Raw genomic sequence first — 19083 nt, 5'->3', positions numbered from 1 at the left:
AATATCAGAAAAGTAAAAGGTTACCCTTCTCTTTAAACTTAGAGGGCTAACAGTAGGAAAAGAAACTTCCATTCTTTCTTGCCCTGTCTGTAAGTCAGCTAATCTTTGACTCAATAAAATAATATTCCAGGGGAACTTCAAGTCTTGACTACAGTAATTCCAGTTAATGATTAGCTAATTGTCTCCATGAATGGTCAAATCTTGGCAAGGTGGTTTAATATGAAGGTTGTCTTTCTTGATCACTTTGTTCTCATTCAATTTAAAAGCCTCTACAGTAACTAATGAATTGAACCTTTTCATTTAGGAAATGAAACATTAAGCCTGTTAATAAGTACGTTTTTTAGTAGAAGGCTGTTAAAAATTTAAAATACATGCATCTGCACATAACCACCGAAGCACTATTAGGAGAACAGCAAAGTACTGCATAGCATTTGTTATACTGTACTATGTTACAAATCATGCAAAAAGATTTCAAGGTATTTGCTACTAAATATCTAAAGCAAAAATGACACTGGCAGTATTTGTGTATTTAATTAATTTCCATTTGAATTTTATTTGAAAACAGCACTGCTCCAAAAATTGCAGTGGAATTGCTAAACTGCAGCAGGCGTCTAAGTCTACAAAAAATCCGGCGTACTTCCTGACAGTGCAGGTGCTAACACTGGAATGCTTCACTGAAGGAAGATACGCAACTTCTGCTGGAAGATTCTAAATCAGAATAGGTTTTCAACAAGTGGCATGACTTGTACATACAGCCAGGAACACAGACTCACTGAGCCCCTGAACTTGTTTTCAGCCTCAAGTTCTGTAAGATTTTTTTTACATCTCATCACTTTTTAAAACACAGAATTACATCATCTGGACAATGTTGTGTTTACATCATGAGACAAATCTCTCTGAAGACAGGGGATAGCCCCTTTGCAACTTGATATTCTTTATGGCAACTAGGAGAGTGCTTTGTGTGTAACTTCACAGGTGGTTGTTAAATAGTTAATATGAAAGGGAAGACTTCCAAAAGTTGGAATATACGTCTAGTAATTTGGTTATATTCTTACTCTTGAAAATGTCTTTTGTTGCTTGATCAGACCCTAACTAACAGAAGCAGCGAAAATAAATCCATGCCTTTGCATTAGAGATGCTCAGTATAGAGGTTCTCAACCCAGGGTCCTCATTCAGAATCAGTATTATATTTCATAATAATAACAAAACTAAAAAGTGTGTTTTAAAAAAATAAGGTTGAAGCTTTTAAAAAATGTTTAAAAATCCTTTAAAAATTTCTAAATATATATGCCTTTTGGCCCAGCATTCTGCTTGTAATTTATCCTACAGTATCCTACAAATACTATATCATGTGTGATATTATATTTATGAAAATAAATGCAATATCAAAAAACTCAAATCCAAACTGTTCATGAATAGGGGACTAATAAATGTTCATCCATACAATGAACCTGCAGCCATTAAAAGCGATGATGTTCGTCTCCAAAGAATATTATGGGCTGGACGTGGTGGCTCATGCCTGTAATCCCAGCACTTTGGGAGGCTGAGGCAGGCAGATCACTTGAGGTCAGGAGTTCGAGACCAGCCTGGCCAACATGCCAAAACCCTGTCTCTACTAAAAATTCAAAAATTAGCCAGGCATGGTGGTGGGCACCTGTAATCCCAGTTACTTGGGAGTCTGAGGCAGGAGAATCGCTTAAACCCAGGAGGTGGAGGTTGCAGTGAGCCAAGATAGCACCATTGTACTCCAGCCTGGGCGACAGAGTAAGACTCCATCTCAAAATAAAATAATAATAAAAAAAGAATATGATGTAACAAAAGAATAAGCGAGCTGGGCATGATGACTCACACCTGTAATCCTAGCACTTTGGGAGGCCAGAGTGGGAGGACTGCTTGGGCCCAGGAGTTCGAGAATGGCCGGGCAGCATAGTAAGACACTGTCTCTAGAAAAAATAAAAATGAAATTTAAAAAAGGGCCGGGTGCGATGGCTCACACCTGTAATCCCAGCACTTTGGGAGGCTGAAGAGGACAGATCATCTGAGGTCAGGAGTTTGAGACCAGCCTGACCAACATGGTGAAATCCTGTCTCTACTAAAAATATAAAAATGAGCTGGGCGTGGTGGTGGGTGCCTGTAATCCCAACTACTCAAGAGGCTGAGGCAGGAGAATTGCTTGAAAAGACCAGGAGGTGGAGGCTGCAGTGAGCTGAGATCATACCACGGCACTCCAGCCTGGGTGACAAGAGCAAAACTGTGTCAAAATAAATAAATAAATAAATAAATAATTAATTAAATTAAAAAATAAAGGGCAAAAATGGGCACATTCTGCTGCCATTTGTAAAAAGGGAGGGGAAATATGCATTTGTTTCTGCATAGAATACCCCCAGAAGGAAAGATAAGACAGTGACAATGTTGGCTGCCACTGGAGAGGGCTGCTGGATAGCAGGGGATGGAATGGAAGGGAGACTTTTTATTAGCGATGCTTTGGAATCTTTCAAATATTGAACTATGTGGAAGCATTACATATTTATAAAAGTATTTAAAATAGTTCAAAATAGCTTTAAAATTGTAGCATTACTTGCTGGGTGTGGTGGCTCATGTCTGTAATCCCAGCACTTTGGGAGGCCAAGGGGGACAGACTGCTTGAGCTCAGGAGTTTGAGACCAGCCTGAGCAACACGGTGAAACTCCATTTCTACCAATAATACAAAAATTAGCTGGGTATGGTGGCCCGCATCTGTGGTCCCAGCTACTCAGGAGACTGAGGTGGGAGGATCCCTTGAGCCTAGGAGGTCAAGGCTGCAGTGAGCTGAGATCACACCACTGCTCTGCAGCCTGGGTGAAAAGCAAAACTCTGTCTCGAAAATAAACAAATAAAGTTACAAATAAAATGAAACTTAAGGGAATTCCAAATTAAGTCATCTTTTGGGGGAGGCAATTGTGTGTTTTTTTTAAAGAGTACCAGATACAATAAAAGCCAAACAAAGAAATGGCTACTGCTCTTTAAAAAAGTTTTAAAACGCAGCACCTATCCTCCTACATAATGAAATAATATGAAATAATCTTCCCTATCTCTCAAACACTAAAAGTAATTTCTTTTTTTTTTTTTTTGAGATGGAGTCTCGCTGTGTCCCCCAGGCTGGAGTGCACTGGCGAGATCTCGGGTCACTGCAAGCTCCGCCTCCCGTGTTCACGCCATTCTCCTGCCTCAGCCTCCCGAGTAGCTGGGACTACAGGTGCCCACCACCACGCCTGGCTAATTTTTTTTGTTGTTGTTGTATTTTTAGTAGAGACAGGGTTTCACCATATTAGCCAGGATGGTCTCGATCTCCTGACCTTGTGATCCACCGGCCTCAGCCTCCCAAAGTGTTGAGATTACAGGCGTGAGCCACCGCGCCTGGCCAAAAGTCACATTTATTTGGCTACAGGTTGAGGTAACTTTTTAAAAAATTAAAATTGAAAACAATTCTATTTTTATTCTCGACCCCCAGTGCTTCATTTGACTAGCCTTAAACATTATTATTTTGGCTGGGTGTGGTAGCTCACACCTGTAGTCCCAGCTACTTGGAAGGCTAAGGCGGGCAAACTGCTTGAGCTCAGGAGTTCAAGACCAGCCTGAACAATATGATGAAACCCCATCTCTACAAAAAATTAGCTGGGCATGGTGGCAAGCGCCTGTGGTCCCAGCTACTTGGGAGGCTGCAGTGGGAGGATCGCTTGAGCACGGGAGGTGGAGGTTACAGTGAGCCGAGATTGCACCACTGTATTCCAGGCTGGGCAAGAGTGGTGAGACCGTCTCCAAAAAAAAAAAAAAAAAAAAGATTAAAAAAAATAATTATTATTTGTTAAGATGAGGTCTTGGTCTTTTGCCCAGGCAGGAGTGCAGTGGCATGACCATGGATCACTGCAGTCTTGACCTCCTGGGCTCAAGTGATCCTCCCACCTCAGCCTTCCAAGTAGCTGGGACTACTGGCACATGCCCCCACACCTGGCTAATTTCTTTTTTTTTTTTTTTTGGAGTGCAGTGGCAGGATCTCGGCTCACTGTAACCTTCGCCTCTTGGGTTCAAGCGATTCTCCTGCCTCAGCAGCCTGGGTAGCTGGGAATACAGGTGCGTGCCACCATGCCCAGCTAATTTTTGTATTTTTAGTAGAGATGGGGTTTCACCATGTTGGCCCGAATGGTCTTGATCTCTTGACTTCAGGTGATCCACCTGCCTGGGCCTCCCAAAGTGCTGGGATTACAGGCATGAGCCACCGCACCTGGCCCCAGCTAATCTTTTAATTTTTACTTAGTAGAGTTGAGGTCTCACTATGTTGCTCAGGCTGGTCTCAAATTCCTGAGCTCAAGTGATTCTTCTGCCTTGGCTGTTTCAAAGTTTTTTAATCGACAATAATTGCATTGAGGTAATTTATTTATTTATTTATTTATTTATTTTTTGAGACGGAGTTTCGCTCTTGTTGCCCAGGCTGGAGTGCAATGGCGTGATCTCCACTCATCGCAACCTTTGCCTCCCAGATTCAAGCGATTCTCCTGCCTCAGTCTCCCGAGTAGCTGGGATTTCAGGCATGCACCGCCACACCCAGCTAATTTTGATTTTTAGTAGAGACAGGGTTTCTCCATGTTGGTCAGGCTGGTCTTGAACTCCCGATCTCAGGTGATCCGCCCACCTTGGCCTCTCAAAATGCTGGGATTACAGGCCTGAGCCACCGAGCCTGGTCGCATTGAGGTTATTTCTAAATAGAGTTCCATTATAGTGACTCAACTAATTTTACTGAATAATGGCAAAAATCTCATAACTAGAAGAGGGAGAAAGCTGATGCGTGAGATTAAGGCAGGTGAGAGTCCGAGCTCCAAGGGCTCCAGTCGTTTCTGGCCAGTCCTCCATTAACTACTTTGCTCCAAAGTGCAGCCAATTCCAGAACACTTTCAGTAACAAGATGGGAAGACTTAAAATCAGGGAAGAATGGAAGAAAAGCCCTCAGGATTGTCTTTTCACATCAGAAAATAGCTACTGTATCTTCCTCTTTATCTTTTTTTCCACTTCCCTCCTTCCCCTTCAATGTTTCTCTGGTTAGAAAGTGATGGAGCAGCAGAGCATAAATACTACACAGGCCCAAATCATCCTCTAATTTCCTACTTCTCCTTCAGTGTCCCAGTTACCTTCCCATCACCCTATGGGAAGCCTACCCCACAGCTGCCTCCAGCCCCACCTCTTCTTCCTTAGCACCCATTTCTTCTCTACACTTCCTGAATCAGCTCTCAGGAAAGGTGCAAATATATTTTAGAAGCTAGTATCCACAGCATTTACATAGTAAGCCTCCTCTCTGAAACTGACATGAAAGGCATCAACCTCAGGCAAGTTCATGTACCAGAGAGAGGACTAGAAAGTCGGGGAACTGGAGACTTTCTTCCGGAAATAATTGTTTTATTGTGTAGAAATTTGTTTCCATTTATTTATATGATAACTACTCTACTTCAGCAATATTCCCCAGGCACCCAGGCATCTCTCCAGCTATTTCTAAAATTACTTTTCAAAATGTTTTGCTAACCTAATTCATTCTGTACAAGGATTTTAAGATCTTCAAGAGAAAAAAGCCTAAAGACAATTTGGTTTTAAGAATATTTCATATTCCAAAGTTACTGACATGAAAAAGTCAGCATTGCCATTTAAAACTGTGATTAAGGAAATTAGATTTTCATCCAAACACTCAAAAAACATAAAACCAAAAAGACAAATATTTTATAGGGACGTTAGTAAGCCCATCATATATTTAATACTGATACTGTATACGACACACAAATCTAATACTCCGCTAAACATGCTTTATTGACAAGACGCAAAATACATCTTTAAATTGCTTTGTCAGCAACCTGACAAAACCAAAATCCCTCTCCAGTTAATTTCTCTCTTGATATCTTCACAATAGTAAAAATTAGAGGGCAGGTGGGTGAAACAGCAAAGTCAGGGCTCCGAAAGGTAAAGGAAGTCATAACACAGCTCAGAACGCCCACAATTTGTGGCTACTTGCTTTACCAGTAGTCTGAGAAACCCAAGTTTTCTCCCCAAGTTCTTAAATTCCAGTTTTAAGAAACTGCATTGGTTTAATCGTGGAATCAGTTAAGATAATTTCAGAATCCCAAGCAAGTTACAAAATGAACAAAGATGGCATTCTCTATTAACTATTCACCAACAATGACTCTGGGCAAGTACATTTTTGCAAAGTTGGGTAAACCCAGAAATAATTTATCAAATAATATAGGAGAGGAAATAAATACATTGTTCAAGCCAACATTACCCATCTTTCTTTTCCACATAAAGTTTTACTTCATAAATACCAGACAGTATTCAGGGAAAAACAGAATACTTTGTTCTAGTAACTGAAAAGGTGGTACATCTGCCTTTCATGGTAGACTGCAAGATCACAGATGACAAGAATTCAGAATCTAGTATGGTGTCTGGCTCATGGAAGGGCAATAAATACAGTTGGTTCTCCACATCCATGGGTTCCACATACCAGATTCAACCGACCTTGGATTAAAAATATTGAGAAAAATAATAATACAAAATTAACCCTAGCATAGTAACTATTCACATAGCATTTACATTGCATTAGGTATTATAAATAATCTAGAGGTGATTTAAAGGATACGGGAGAGGCTGGGCACAGTGGCTCATGCCTGTAATCCCAGCACTTTGGGAGGCCAAGGTGGGCAGATCACCTGAGATCAGGAGTCTGAGACCAGCCTGGTCAACATAGTGAAACCCTGTCTCTACTAAAAATACAAAAATCAGTTGGGCATAGTGATGGGCGCCTGTAGTCCCAGCTACTCGGGAGGCTGAGGCAGAAGAATCGCTTCAACCTGGGAGGTGGAGGTTGCAGTGAGCTGAGATCATGCCACTGCACTCCAGCCTGGGGGACAGAGCAAGACTTTGTCTCAAAAAAAAAAAAAAGAAAAACCATATGTGGGAAGATGTACACAGGTCATATGCAAACATGCCACTCTATGTAAGTGACTTGAACATTCTCGAATTTTGGTATGGGGTAAGTTCCTGGAACTAATCCCCCATGAATAATGAGGGATAACTGTACTTGTAGAATAAGAAATTAAAAAAAAATTTTTTTCTGCTCTACTTTGAAAATTCACAAATAGCAATAAAAGTTTTTCTGCAAAGGATGAAAAAAACATCCAAACAATGTAGCTTCCAGAATATGTCTCAGCATCAGTGTAACTTTGTTTATTTTTATATAGAGACAGGGTCTTACTCTAAACTCTGAAGCTCAGACTGGAGTGCAGTGGCACAGTCATGGCTCACAGCAGCCTCAAAGTCCTGGGTTCAAGAGATCCTCTTGCCTCAGCCTCCCAAGTAGCTGTGACTATAGTCACATGCCACCGTGTCCAGATAATTTATTTTACTTTTTCGTAGAGATGAGGTCTTGCTTTGTTGCACAGGCTGGTTTCTAGATTCTGGTTTCAAGCAATCCTCCCTGCCTCGGCCTCCCAAAGTGCTGGGATTACAGGTGTGAGACACTATGTCCAGTCCAGTGTAACTTTTGACCCAGTGAAGTTGACTGCTTCATCTTAATGCATTACTGACATTAAGAAATGATATCCTGAGAAGACTGTGAATTAAAGATTCAATTTGATTTACTATATTGTGTTTAAGTCATTAAAAAATTCAAATACATTCTGGTTTTTATAAAAAGATTAAAAAAGTGTTAGAACAATTAGCCAAAACACTGTTATATTCAAATGAAGTTTACTAATATAAGTACACTTAATAAGTGTATGTATTAAGTATACTTAGTAAATATATATGTATACTTATTTATTAGTTATAACTTTCCTCACTTGTAAGTGATATAAGTTAGACATCTAAGCTTTTCTCTTTTAAAATTGTAGTATTTTGATATATATAGGCAACTCTTTTTATTGTACTTCATTTTATTGTGCTTTTTCTAAACTGAAGGTTTATGGCAACCCTGCAACCATCATCTAGTTTTCCAACAGCCTGTGCTCACTTCCCTGGCTCTGTCACATTTTGGTAATTCTCACAATATCTCACACATTTTCCTTATTATTGTGTTTCTTACGCTGATCTGTGATCTGTGATCTTTGATGTTACTATTGTCATTGTTTTGAGGTGACATGAACCACACCCACATAGACAGCAAATTTAATAAATGCTGTGTGTGTTCTGACTTCTCCACTGACTGGCCATTCCTGTCTCTTCCCCTCTCCTCAGACCTCCCTATCCCCTGAGATGCAGCAATATTTAAATTAGGCCAATTAACAACCCTACAATGGCCTCTAAGTGTTTAAGTAAAAGGAAAAGTCTCACATCTTATTTGAAATCAAAAGCTAAAAATGATTAAGTTTAGTAAAGAAGGCAAGTCGAAAGCTGAGACAGAAATCTATGCCTCTTGCACCAGTTAGCCAAGTTGTCGATGCAAAAGAAAAGTTTGTGAAGGAAATTAAAAGTGCTACTAAAAGTGTGTGTTTTTTTTTTTTAACCAGTGAACACACAAATGATAAGAAAGTGAAACAACAGCCTTATTGCTGATATGCAGAAAGTTTGATTGAGTGGTCTGGATAGAAGATCAAACCAAAGAGAACATTCCCTTAAGCCAAAGCCTAATCTACAGCAAGGCCTTAATTCTCCTCAATTATATGAAAGCCGAGAGAGGTGAGGAGATGCAGAAGTATGAAGCCAGCAGAGTTAGCTCACCATGTTTAAGAAGCCGTCTCTATAACATAAAAGTGCAAGGTGAAACAGCAAGTGCTGATGGAGAAGCCATAGCAAGTTATTCAGAAGATCTAGCTAAGGTCATTGATGATTTTGAATACAACAGATTTTCAATAAAGACAAAACAGCTTTCTACTGGAAGAAGATGCCATCTAGGACTTTTGTAGGTAGGGAAGAAGTCAATGCCTGGCTTCAAAGCTTCAAAGGACAAGGTGATTCTTACTGGGGGCTAATGCAGCTGGTGACTTTAAGTTGAAGCCAATGATCATTTACCATTCCCCAAATCCTAGGGCCCTTCAGAGTTATGCTAAATCTGCTGCCTGTGCTCTAGAATGGAACAACAAAGCCTGGATGATAGCACATCTCTTTATGGCATGGTTTACTGTATATTTAAGGCCACTGTTGAGACCTACTACACAGAAGAAAATAAAAAAAGATTCCTTTCAAAATATTACTGCTCATTGACAATGCACCTGGTCATCTAAGGGCTCTAATGAAGATGTACAAGGAGATTAATGTTTTCTTCATGCTTATGAACACAACATTCATTTTGGAGCCCATGGATCAAGGAGTCATTTTAATTTTCAAATCTTATTATTTAAGAAACACATTTCATAAGGCTATAGCTGCCATGGATAGTGATTCCTTTGATGGATCTGGGCAAAGTAAATTGAAAGTCTTCTGGAAAAGATTTGTTACTCTAGATGCCATTAAGAACATTTGTGATTCACAGGAAGAGGTCAAAATATCAATATTAACAGGAGTTTGGAAGAAGTTGATACCACTCTCATGAATAACTTTGAGGGGTTCAAGACCTTGGGGGAGATTTGGTGGAAACAGCAAGAAAATTAGAATTAGAAGTGGAATCTGAAAATATGACTGAATTGCTGCAATCTGCTGATAAACTTGAACGGATGAGGAGCTGCTGCTTAGGGATAAGGAGAGTGGTTTCTTGTGATGGAGTCTGCTGCTAGTGAAGAAGATGTGGTGAATGTTGTTGAAATGACAACAAAGGATTTTTATTCATTTATATTTAAGGATTTTTATTCATTTATATTTAAATAAATTTAAAATTAATGATTTAATTAATTGTATTTCACTTTATTGTGCTTTTAACATAATTATTAAGTTTTATTCACTTTGTTGTGTTTTTAAAATAATTATTAAATTTTAAATAATAAACATTTACTATTTAAAAAATAATAGAGTCTCCCTCTGTCGCCCAGTCTGGAGTGCAGTGGCGTAATCACAGCTCACTTTAGCCTCAACCTCCAGGGCTCAACCGAGCCTGCTAACCTCAGCCTCCCAAGTAGCTGGGACCATAGGTGTGAGTTACCACATCTGTCTAATCAAACTCCTGGCCTCAAGTGATCCTCCGGCCTCAGCCTCTCAAAGTTTTGGAAACAAAAAAATTCCTGAGACTCGTTTTATCACAGTGTTCTGTAACTGAACCATAGTATCTCCGAGGTGTGCCTGTATTTATTGAGCGCAATCAAGGCTGTCTGAACTTCCTTAATTCTTTTTTTAAGGAGAAACCTGAATAATTAAAAATAGACCCAAGAGACTGATTGTGAATATGACTCATATCTACTAAGTTGCAAAACATTTACCAATCAAAATCCCCTATATACTTCCCTATAGACTTATACTATGGTCACAGATGCCACAGTACTATATATCTGGTATATATTTTACAGTTTTCAAGGAAAATTTTCTATCTGAAAATGCGTTGAATACCAAAAGTTCAAAAGTTAAACTCTAAAAGGATTTTTCAAATTCTTTAAGGAATTCGGTAAAAAATAGTGCACTTTACCTTTGTGAAGATGGCCAGGGGCATGCCATACTGATCCTCTTCCAAACCTGAAATGAGCCCTGGTATCAGGACTACCTGTCCCGTATTAGCTTGAGGTTGTACAGTAATTGGAAGACTTTCTGAGGGGACAGAGTCCTTTGGAAACAAATTTGTCTGGTCTGATCCCAGCTGTTCCCTTTCTTTCAAGTTGGGGTCCTCTAAGACACTAGGATCCAAAGTTTCCCAGTCACTTTCTGAAGAATCTGGAGATGGGCGAGATGGAGGTTTCAAATATTGATTGTTATCATTGTGTTCCTGCCCTTTGCTGCTGTCTTCCACTTGGAACAAAGACTCTTCAGTCTTCATGGCAGCATCTTCTCCATGGTTTCCTGCCATGACTTTCCTGACAGTTCCCAAGTTGGTATGTGAAACATCAGAAGTGGATGCAGAATTAAAATCATCTGCACATGGGTTACTTTCCTGAAGTCCACCATCTTCAGACATACTCTTCCGGGGTCTATACTGAGAACAGTCACTGAGACCATGTTCAATCATGCCTAAAATATGCAATATTAAAGAACAGCTTGGCTTATAATAATATGGAAGAACCTAAGAGCTATATATTTTATTAGTAGACTCTCCTATAAAATTTAATAAGCTATGCTTTTACACATTTTAATTAAAAACAAAAAGAACAGAAAGAAACCCAGACAAAAGAGAGAAACCTATTTCCAAAAAACAAATGTCATATTAAAATAGAAAGGATAACCCTAATGAATTTATCTTTGAAACGTTATTTCTAAAAGTTTAGGTTCCAGTACAAGTTAAACAAAAGAAAGAGTAGATACTGCTGTTTTCTTACCTGGAAAAAGGGATAACACAGTCATCAGTGCACCCACCAATTTATTCACTGGAGAAATATAAAAAAGAACCTGGAATGGAGTCAATCAAAATCAAATTAGAAAACCCATGAAGCCATCCATAATGATAACAAATAAAAGAGAGGGAAAAATTATTTATATAAGAGTAATAGCTGGCTGGGTGCAGTGGCTCATGCCTGTAATCCCAGCACTTTGGGAGGCTAGGGTGGGTGGATCACAAGGTCAGGAGATCGAGACCATCCTGGCCAACAGGGTGAAACCCCATCTCTACTAAAATACAAAAACTTAGCCGGGGATGGTGGTGCACGCCTGTGGTCCCCAGCTAGTTGGGAGGCTGGGGCAGGAGAATCACTTAAACCCAGAAGGCAGAGTTGCAGTGAGCCGAGATCACGCCACTGCACTCCAGCCTGGCTAGACAGTGAGACTCTGTCTTATAAAAATAAAAATAAAAAATAAAAAAATAACAGCTGCCAGGCGTGGTAGCTGGCTCATACCCGTAATCCCAGCTCTTTGGGAGGCCAAGGCGGGCAGATGACAAGGTCAGGAGATTGAGACCAGCCTGACCAACATGCTGAAACCCTGCCTCTACTAAAAATACAAAAATTAGCCAGGCATGGTAGTGCGCACCTGTAATCTCAGCTACTCAGGAGGCTGAGGCAGGAGAATTGCTTGAACCCGGGAGGTGGAGGTTACAGTGAGCCGAGATCACACCACTGCACTCCAGCCTGGGTGACAGAGCTATACCCTGTCTCAAAAAATAAAAAGGAATTCAAAGTGTTCTGTGGCTGGATGGTGATGATGGCTGCATAACATGAATGTACTTAATACCACTGAATTGTATACCTTAAAATGGTTACAATGATAAATTGTATGTTACATATATTTTGTTACAATTTTAGAAATTAAATAAAAATTTTTGAAACAACACACTAGTATGTTGGGTTAATTTAAAAAAAAAAAACTATCTTTTTTTCTGTTTGAAGGAATACTCATTCATTCATTCATTTATTTATTTTGAGATGGAGTCTCGCTCTGTCACCCAGGCTAGAGTGCAGTGGTGCGATCTTGGCTCACTGCAACCTCTGCCTCCCAGGTTCAAGCAATTCTCCTGCCTCAGCCTCCTGAGTAGCTGGGACTACAGGCATCTGCCACCATGCCTGGCTAATTTTTGTATTTTTAGCAGAGATGGGGTTTCACCATGTTGGCCAGGCTGTTCTCAAACTCCTGACCTCAAGTGATCTGCCCACCTTAGTCTCCCAAAGTGCTGAGATTACAGGCGTGAGCCACCATGCCCAGCCTGAAGGAATATATATTTCTTACAGAAAAATAGGATACAGAAAAAAATTTCCTTTAAAAAAATAACCTATGTTCTTGCCAAACTAGGCTGATACCTTTACTTCCAGTCCCTTTTCAATTAATATATATTCATTTATAAAATTGGGATCATGGGCTTGATATGTTGTAGACAAACTTTTCTCACTTAACATGCCATGAAAATCTTTAAAACAATAAAAACATCTTAGTATCTTTTTTATTGTCTGAAATTATATACAACATACAAGATAAACTAATAGTTATTCACTTATAATTTATTATTCTGTGACAGACTCTCTTAGAGCTTTGTGTCCAGTTCAGATTAATTTTGGAAAACAGATCTCTAAATGGAGAATTACTCGGTCAAAGGAATATTTTTAAGGTAGTGAACTAAAGTGGATATTGTGCATGGTCGACTCCCCAATATTCTTTCCACCCCTACTCCTCTAGGCACAGTAATACGGTATATAAAACTGGCCCAGATCCAAGGATGGCTCCTGATTAGTCTAAACCAAAGGCTGGTGAACTTTTTATATAGTTCACCCTTATACCTATAAAAGGTCAGATAAATATTTTTGCTTGGTGGGCCATATGGTCTGTCACAACTACTCAACTCTGCCACCACAGTGTGAAAGCAGCCATAAACAGCAAGTAAATAAATGGGTCTGATTTCCAATAAAATTTTATGTATAACAATAGCTGGTAGGTCATATTTGGCCTTGGGACTAAGCCAATCATGGCAAACCCATCCTTTTGTATTAGGGAGTGGTCAGGAACCCAAGTTTAAGCCAATCAGGGCAAGCATGTATTTGGCCACAGGAGTAGCCACATGTGTGGCCTGTAATAGGCCCAAACAAATTGAAGGAAAGAATTATTTTTTTAATTGTTATTTTTTGAAACAGTGGCTGTATTCCCAGGCTGGAGTGCAGTGGCACGATCTCAGCTCCCTGTAATCTCCACCTCCCAGGCTCAAGCCATCCTCCTAACTCAGCCTCCCAAGTAGCTGGGACTACAGGCACATGCCACCACACCCAGCTAAGTTTTGTATATTTTGTAGAGATGGGGTTTCTTTCACCATGTATACCAGGCTGGTCTCAAACTCCTGAGCACAAGTGATCCTCCTGCTTCAGCCTCCCAAAGTACTAGCATTACAGGTGTGAGCCACTGTGCCCAGTCAAAAATTCTTATTAGATTGTTTAGAAGGAGGTATTATTTCTGCCGGCAGTTATGATTGAGGAAGCAAATAACCCAATTACTGTCGGTAGTTCCCTATACTACCAGGGAAACTAGGCTCTGGAACAAGCTAGCACTGTGTACTGTAGAGCAAAGAGATGGATAAAAACCTAGGCACTTAATTACACTATGGAGCCACTGAGTCACACAACCCTGAAATCTAAAGTGAGCCAACAACACGTCCTTTTTATTTAAAGTCAGTTTAAAATTGAGTTTTCTGTTACCTCCAGAAAAGCTGCATGAATTTATATTTCTTTTTTTTTTTTTGAGTCGGAGTCTCGCTCTGTAGCCCAGGCTGGAGTGCAGTGGCCGGATCTCAGCTCACTGCAAGCTCCGCCTCCCGGGTTCACGCCATTCTCCTACCTCAGCCTCCCGAGTAGCTGGGACTACAGGCGCCCGCCACCTCGCCCGGCTAGTTTTTTTTGTATTTTTTAGTAGAGACGGGGTTTCACCGTGTTAGCCAGGATGGCCTCGATCTCCTGACCTCGTGATCCACCTGTCTCGGCCTCCCAAAGTGCTGGGATTACGGGCTTGAGCCACCGCGCCCAGCCCCGAATTTATATTTCTATGGCAGAGAACAAGAAAATGTGCTTCAGCTCACCACAATGATAGGCAAAAAGTATCTTAATACTTTATCATTAGTTTCAATTTTATGAAATAATGTAAAAAAAAAAGTCAATAAAAGTTAAATACTGCATCTTTCCTTTCATCCCTTAGGATCATACCTTTTTTTCAAGAAGAATTAGCTTAAATAGGATTAAGACCTGCAAAAGGGGAAAAAAAAAATGTTGTATTGAAATGAGAAACTGAAGTCTGTAATTCATCTTTTCCCCTCCTAAAACATAACCATAATCATTAATACTAAATACAGCACTTTAAAAAGTACATGAAAAATTATGAACTTATACTGAGAAGTGAAACATTACCTGTGTACTCTTAAATGTGAGAATCACTTAAATCTCTAACTGAAATGATTTTTTCTTGAAGGGGTGGTACCATCTTTGATTGAAGTATCTGTAAGCTCTTTAAAGGGGACCCTGTTCTTTAAATAAATAATTTACTTCTGGATGTCCAGAGTGTTCACAAAGCAGGTGCTCAGTAAATGTTTGTTAAATGGATAATCTGTGTTTATATCCTAGTCAACATCTGCTTTAATAATAAACATCAGAAGGTATAGGGATGTATATGTTTTACTGAAAAATGCTCCATTCTCAGGGCAACATATAAAATATTCTGCAAGATCAAACCATGTTTCTTTCCACTCTAATCTCATGATAGATGAAATTGCAAAAACAATAGAAAAAATTACCCTATCCTGCAAAGAAGTAAACAGTATTTGTGCTCTTTTAAATTTCTATAATACAAGGACTACCAATACTTTTAATTTTGTATAGTTATAAGGCCAAGCACATCTTAGAAGAACTAAAGCATGGTATGCCACAATCTGCATTCAATTTAGCACACTGAATTTGGCAATTAAATGTGCACACTAAGAACAGTGTTGGCCATTTTAGTACTGTACATCATAAATTTATTTAAATAAGGTACTATACCTTGTGTCGAAAATGAAGGACAAGATCTCGAGGTGACAGACCTACAATGTTAATAAAAAAGCTAAACTGTGGCTACAATGTAATGTTTTTACTGAAGAAAGGTTATTTTCCCCTTAACGGAAAGAAAGATTAAAAACAAAGGCAGGAATATGCAAATATTCAAATATTTATGTAATGTTTGATTAGGTACACATATACTCATATACAGTGCTGTTCAGTACAACTTTCTGCAAGGATGAAAATATTTTAAACCTGTCTTGTCCAATACAGTAATCACATGCGGCTACTGAGCAATTGAAATGTGGCATGAGTAACTGAGACAAACTGACTTAAGTTTTATTAAAATTTTATTAATTTTAATCTAAATATAGACAGCTATAGGTGGCTAGTAGCTACTGTTTTGGACAGTGCAGGTCTAACACATTTCCCCATTCTACAAACATAAACTATACAAGTTTAGAAATGATATAGCTTATATTATAGTGGCAATCAATGATTAAAGAAGGTTTTTGGTCATGGCACTTCATACGCTGTTATTTCTGAAACAGTCTTTTCTATCATCTGCCTGAAACAACACAGTACAAGAGAAAATAATTTAGAGAAAATATGTTCTCAGAATAGGACCTCATATTATGCCGAACAATAGTTTGCATTACACAGAGGATTGCAATCGTAAACTGCAGTTGGCAACTGCATGCTGAAATTGGAATTGAGTGAGCATAAACCACTATGTGATTAAAAAGTTTTAATCACAAAATGGATATTTATTGAGTTGCCCATTGAATACCTTGGCTACCAATGGATATTCTGGGTTGTCAAGATAGTATAAATTAAACACAAATCCCTAACCCGAAGAATCTTAGAACAGGAAAGAGCTGAGCATCTTTTTGCTTCATCTGTTACAACAGGGAATTAAGCTGGTCAGCATTAATGCAAGGAAAAGAAAAAACAATAAAAAACTTCCATTACTATCCTAAAAGGTAGAAATTCCAGCCTGGGCACCATAGGGACACCTTGTCTCTACAAAACAAAACAAAACAAAACAAAACAAAACCCAAAACAAACAAAAAAATGACTAGCTGGGAGTGGTGGCATGCACCTGTGGTCCCAGCTACTCAGGAGGCTGTGGCAGGAGAATTGCTTGAGCCCAGGAGGTCAAGGCTGCAGTAAGCCATGACCACACCACTGCACTCCAGCCTGGGTGAGAAAATGCTGTCCATTTTCATTGATAATTGAGGTAGTTTGTCTCAAAAAAAAAAAAAAAAAACGCAGAAATTTACCTTGATTTACCTTGTACATTAACAGTTGTAAATCTGGTATGTTCTAATACTCTTCTCAGCATAAACACTGGCTAAGAAGATACTTAAGGAAGAAACAGCATCAAATGTTGAAGAATTTAGATCCCATATAGAGATGTAATTCTAATGAAAGTTTTACATGCAACTCACTTTGCTAAACAAATAGAAATGAAGGAATCTCTTTTAACTTGTAAGTCAGTTAACTTACCAAGATATACTTGGGATCCTTCTAATGAAGCACCTCCCAAGGAACTATTCATATGTTCATAAAGTTCCTATAAAATATAGATTGAACTTAGCACATTTTACTATCATTTTAGATCTGAATTAGAAATATACTGATCAGAAAAAATAGTTGGTTTCTTAATTGAGGCAGTTTGTTCTGCTAGGCGCTAAATTTAAAAACAAGCCTCTCTGCAACCTTGCCAGTTCTCATTTCTTCTCTTCTGGATATGAGCAGTATCAGAAGAGATGTGGGCAGTGAGTATGAAAAACTACTCAGGGTATTCCTTTCTCCCTCTACATTTTAAAGCATGTCTCATTCACATAGTGGTATGAATTCCTAGTGTAAATTCCCTCTGCCCCTTGCTAAGTCCCTAGCTGTCCTATTCCCACCAGAATCCATGAGAGATCCATATTCTTTACATGAATGGTGGCATTGAGGAAAACATGCTATCCATTTTCCATAAAATAATCATGTGGTTTTTCTGGTCTATGTATTGGGAGCTAGGAACCAGAAACCTGATATATAAAAATACTGTGCAGTTTATTAGTAAGATAAGCAAATTTATAGAAGCAATGCCATAGCAAAAGGGCTATTATCCACTAAGAGAAACATTACTGTTAGTTATAGTTATTTGTAGTCATTATTTCCCCCAAAAAAAAAAAAAAGTTTGGTTAAATTTAGTATTTGGGCAGATTCCTAGTCTTTCAGTGTTTTGATGCAAATGTGTTTTCACATTAGAATGTCTTTCTTAAGGTAATAATTATCCTTCACAGTATTAATGACAGTATTTACTTGATTCATGAGCATATCTTCAGCCAAACACTATAGAGGGGTATAAAGTTACCTTTAGAATGGAAATTTGGGAAAAATCCTTCTCTTCAAAATATGCATGTGTAATGAGTTGAAGTTTTGCTTGAAGTAAACCATACAAAGGCTTAAAGGAAAACAGAGAAATTACCATTGATTGATAATAATTGGTTGGTAACAGTAAAATTGGTTGATAATAGTAAAAGAAACAGAACCCCACAACTTTTTAATTTGAAGAGAACAGGGAGAAAAAAGTTAGTAACTATCAACTTTAGTGCGTATTATTCATAGTTGAAAGCTGTGAAGTCATCTGTTCTTTGGCTGCAAGTGAAAAGTACCTGAAACACAGTACAGTGCTTAAGAGTGTGGGCTCAGACTTGCTGGGCCTGGTTCCATCACTCAGCTCTGGGGAATCTAACCTCTCCACCTCTGCTTGCTGATGTGAACATGGGCATATGAAAACAGTACCTCTTACTTGACTGTTTTAAGGATTAAATACCAGGTAAAAGCACTTGGTAAGAAGTATCTGACACACAGAAAAAATCCAAACATTAGCTATTACAGCATCCAAACATTAGCTATTACTATTATATGATTTAAAACATATTCTAATTCTGCACACTGTTTTGCTAGCCTGTAGTGACATTTATTCATCCTTATAACAATCTGTTTTTAAATCTATTTGAACATTCATGATTACATTTAAGTTCATTTCCCTTTTTTGTCCTCTGTGGAGGCTCACTCCTCTGGGAGTGGTGGCATGCACCTGTGGTCCCAGCTACTCAGGAGGCTGTGGCAGAAGACAAACAACTAGTTTGTGTCCTTTATCATAATATTGTTTTATACATTTGAGCAAAGTTATCCCTTAATCCTTATTTCTCTATTTAGGATCTTCTTCTACCATTTTCATCTTTTTATTTGTAATGTTCTTTTCTAGATGTTTTCTCATTTCTATGTCCATTTCAGTATGCAATGACCAATGATGTATATATACTCTAATTAATTAAAAACAAGTAATACTGGAAGAGTCTCTTTTCCAGTATCCCTGTTAATATATCATGATTCCCATCAAAGTATAAAATCATTTTATTTTTATACATAGACTTCAATACATAGACCAGAAAAACCACAACCAGACCTTTGAGTAAGCTACCCTCTTCCCATCTCTTGTGTCTGCTTTAAAAGCAGAGACAGATAAAACTTGATTTTTTTGCCCCAATTTTATCACTTA

The 19083-nt window shown here is 38.7% G+C and overlaps 2 protein-coding genes across 3 annotated transcripts in view; one reads left to right on the top strand and one right to left on the bottom strand.

Annotated features, from left to right (window-relative positions):
• Window positions 1–19083, top strand: part of LSM5 (LSM5 homolog, U6 small nuclear RNA and mRNA degradation associated) — a 298060-nt gene that overhangs the window by 213795 nt on the left and 65182 nt on the right. The window lies entirely within an intron of this gene.
• AVL9 (AVL9 cell migration associated) overlaps window positions 1–19083 on the bottom strand; it is a 94355-nt gene that overhangs the window by 18537 nt on the left and 56735 nt on the right. For both annotated transcript variants that reach the window (XM_050783277.1, XM_050783278.1), the window contains exons 5-10: window positions 17890–17979; window positions 17028–17094; window positions 15522–15562; window positions 14694–14732; window positions 11403–11472; window positions 10562–11097 (exon numbers count right to left, since the gene is read on the bottom strand). In XM_050783277.1, coding sequence (XP_050639234.1) covers window positions 10562–11097; window positions 11403–11472; window positions 14694–14732; window positions 15522–15562; window positions 17028–17094; window positions 17890–17979 — 843 coding nt within the window. The remainder of the gene's footprint in view (window positions 1–10561; window positions 11098–11402; window positions 11473–14693; window positions 14733–15521; window positions 15563–17027; window positions 17095–17889; window positions 17980–19083) is intronic.

The sequence above is a fragment of the Macaca thibetana genome, chromosome 3 (genome assembly GCF_024542745.1).
Source record: "Macaca thibetana thibetana isolate TM-01 chromosome 3, ASM2454274v1, whole genome shotgun sequence".
NCBI classification, from domain to species: domain Eukaryota; kingdom Metazoa; phylum Chordata; class Mammalia; order Primates; family Cercopithecidae; genus Macaca; species Macaca thibetana.
The sequence above is the reverse complement of the archived record's forward strand: the minus strand, read 5'-3'. Positions and strand labels throughout refer to the sequence as shown.